Source organism: Talpa occidentalis, unplaced genomic scaffold (genome assembly GCF_014898055.3).
Source record: "Talpa occidentalis isolate TD23 unplaced genomic scaffold, MPIMG_talOcc4v2.1 talOcc4.2674, whole genome shotgun sequence".
Lineage (NCBI taxonomy): Eukaryota > Metazoa > Chordata > Mammalia > Eulipotyphla > Talpidae > Talpa > Talpa occidentalis.
The window spans coordinates 1-3546 of NW_023602823.1; the positions used below are offsets into that span (position 1 = coordinate 1).

Sequence of the window (3546 nt, forward strand, 5' to 3'; positions counted from 1 at the left end):
CATTTCCTGAGTAATGATAAGGACCCACCTACAAAGCTCCAGGGAGGTCAGAGACCTCATCTGGTTAATTATTGTAGTATACCAATTCTTCGCTTAGTGTCCCAGCAAACATATGCAATAAATATGTATTGGATTTTGGACATGAATGCACTAACATGTAACAGCCACTATATGACTTCTCAAATCCTTTAGATTTTTGGATCCTGATTGCTTTTAGTGTAGATTTTCCTTAGGAAGGAAGAGAACTAAAAAATTATGACACTAAGTTTTTAAATTCAGATTAATAGGAGGTTGGATTTTCACTAGCAAAAATGAGGAAGTCAGGAGGAAAGAGGTAAGGTTTCTACTGTGGTAAATTGAACCTATGAAATGCTATGGCTTTCACATTTTCATAACTACAGGTTGAACAGGTTGTGTCACTCATTAGATAACTTTGTATTTGTTTGAAAAGCAACAATGGTCCCTCCTACTGGACTTTGAGCTAGCTCAACTTTTACCTAACAACCTCAGATTATTACTGGAATACCTCTATGAAGAATATTCTCCAGTTTTCTTTAGAGATTTTGGCATATGTGATTGATTTAAGCTTCCGAGATGGCTGGAAAACTTTTTACTGCTCTGCTTTTGTTTTTTGTGAGTCTGGGAGAAGGAAGGAAATCATTTCTCCGTGTTCTGAATATAGAAAAGACAGAAATACTATTTTTCACAAAGACTGAAGAATCCGTCATCGTAAGGTCAACTTACAAAGATAAACAGCCCAACTCCAGCTATCTATCTGTGCAATTAGATGATCTGAATATGCTGCAAGTGGTAAATGTGACCAAGACCTTATCGGATGATACAAACTTTACAATAAATCTGGTGACAGATGAAGATGGAGAGACAAATTTGACTATTCAACTATGGGATTCTGAAGGTAGGCAAGAAAGACTCATTGAAGAAATAAAGAATATCAAAGTCAAAGTGCTCAAACAAAGAAAAGATAATCTTTTCCAGGCATCAATGCACATCAACAGGAATATCCTAATGCTTATTCTGCCTGTGGTACTGTTAAACAAATGTGCATTTGGTTGCAAGATTGAACTGCAGGTGTTTCAGACAGTTTTGAAGAGACCTTTGCCAGTAATTCTTGGGGCAGTTACACAGTTTCTTCTTATGCCATTTTTGGATTTCTTTTGACTCAGATTTTGGCATTGCCTGAGGCACAAGCATTTGGATTTGTACTTACCTGTACATGCCCAGGAGGGGGTGGAGGCTATCTCTTTGCTCTGCTTCTAGAGGGAGATATCACTTTGGCCATTTTGATGACTTGCACATCAACATTGTTGGCCCTGATAATGATGCCTACCAATTCTTATATATATAGTAGGATGTTAGGGTTATCAGGTATATATTATATTCCTGTTTTTAAAATTATGTCAACACTTCTTTTCATTCTTTTCCCTATATCAATTGGAATAGTCATCAAACGTAGAATACCTGAAAAAGCAATCTTCCTGGAGAGAATAATTCGACCTCTGAGTTTTATTTTAATGTCTGTAGGCATTTATTTGACTTTTAGAATGGGACTAATGTTTGTAAAAACAGTTAACCTAGAGATGCTACTATTAGGTGCCTTAGTTCCTGCTTTGGGTCTGTTGTTTGGGTATTCCTTTGCTAAAATGTCTATGCTGCCTCTTCCTGTTTGTAAAACTGTTGCTATTGAAAGTGGTGTACTCAATAGTTTCTTAGCCTTTGCCATAATTCAGCTCTCTTTTTCACAATCTAAGGCAGCCTTGGCTTCTGTGGCTCCTTTTACAGTGGCTATGTGTTCAGGATGTGAAATGTTACTGATCCTTTTGGTCTACAAGGCTAAAAAAAATGTATCTTTATCATAGAAGATAAAAGAAAAAAAATTCCTTTGGTCTAACAAAGCATTACTGAACTCCTACTTTGGGTAAGGGATTGTGAGAGATCAAATAATATCTAAAATGATGCCTGTTCTCATCCTACTTATGATCTTCTTTAAAACTTGACATTAAGGGGGAAATTTTATATATAAAACCATGTGTTAAATTCCCAAAGAGTAGAACAGACTATCCAAGAGTTCAGGGAGGATGATCACTTTTTATAAACATTTGAAAATACTTGATAGAGTTGAATTTGAATGTTTTGTTTCATTATGGTCTCTTAAATGGCAAAAGCCCCTGTGTTGGTTATGATATATCCTAAGTATTTATAGAAGGAATATCAAAATAATATTTATTAAATGCTTACATAGTTCATGAAGATGTGAATTCCGATTTGGTTTTCTTACTGGTTTCGTAGAATCAACTGGTCTTAAAATAAATGTAGCTTCTCTGGCCATAGCTGTGCTGCTGCTTATCTTCCCCATTTGCCCGTCAAGCACAGGGTTCCCTTTCTTCATCTTTCTTCCCTGTTTTTTATATTCAGGAAATTTCTTGTACTATCTTTTTTATCAGTCTCTTTTCCATTCTAATTACTATCACTTTTGTTCTGTGCCCTATTGCTTCTTCCCTAATCCTTTGTTAAACTGACTTTTGGCCTCCATGCACCCTCCAGTTTCTATCAGGTTAATTTTCTTACATTCTAAATTTCATCATGTATTTTCCATGCTATAAAACTTTTTATCTTTTGAATAAAGTCTGTATACTTAATGAGGTATTTATTGTGCTCAATAGCTGACTTCACTCTAGCTTGCCAGTTTCATCTCTTCTCCCTCTTCTTTACAGATAGCCTTTACTCCAGCCAAACAGGATGACTTGATAGCTCATGAATATGACTTTGTTCTTGCAATACACCTCATCTGTCTAAATTTTAAACACTCTTACAGACCTGGCTTAAATATCACCCTTGTCGTGAAGCTTTTGCTATACCCTTTGCTACCTGGAAGCAAAAACTTCTCTAAATCCTCATCACAATTTTTTATACTCAGTACTTAGCCTTGACAGCTGTTTGTGTTCCTGTTTTGTCCTTTCTATTCTGCGTAAATTCTTGAGCGTTAGAATCAGAACCATAATATATAGACAATAATATAATATCACCAATATTCATTTTGATATTCCCCATCATGTCCACCTCATTTCCTATGTGCTTACTTAAATAAAGCTGAAGCACAGACTAGGACCTGAATGAATAATGTACATATTTTTATAGCACTTTTCAATTATCAATGATAATTTTTAGAATCTAGTTCCAACTTGCATTCTTCCCCAAAGAATGTGGGAATCAAGAATGGGAAAATGTTACTCTAAATAATCCTGTTCCCCCATTCCCTACCCCTGTAGTTACAGTACTTATTCTCCCTATAGCCCAGTTTCCTCATGTAAAAAAAAAAAATGGAGATAATAGTGTGAATTCGATCGGGCTATCATAGGATTAAGTGAGAGCATACATACAATGTACTTAGAAACGTCCCTGGGACATAGTACATGGTCAGTAAGTGTTAGCTGCTATCATTTTTTTTTAATCAAAATTTAAACTTTTGAATCTGATAGATCTGCCATTGATGTGAAATATCAATCTGATAACTCTATGGAGGGGAAA

General features: G+C 35.5%; 1 protein-coding gene across 1 annotated transcript; it reads left to right on the forward strand.

Annotated features, from left to right (window-relative positions):
• Positions 1–469: 469 nt before the first annotated feature.
• LOC119254008 (sodium/bile acid cotransporter 5-like) lies at positions 470–2257 on the forward strand. The gene is given in 3 exon segments (XM_037521218.2): positions 470–1162; positions 1165–1857; positions 1860–2257. Coding segments are annotated over 3 exon segments (1311 nt in total). The 5' UTR covers positions 470–594; the 3' UTR covers positions 1910–2257.
• The last annotated feature ends 1289 nt before the right edge of the window (positions 2258–3546 follow it).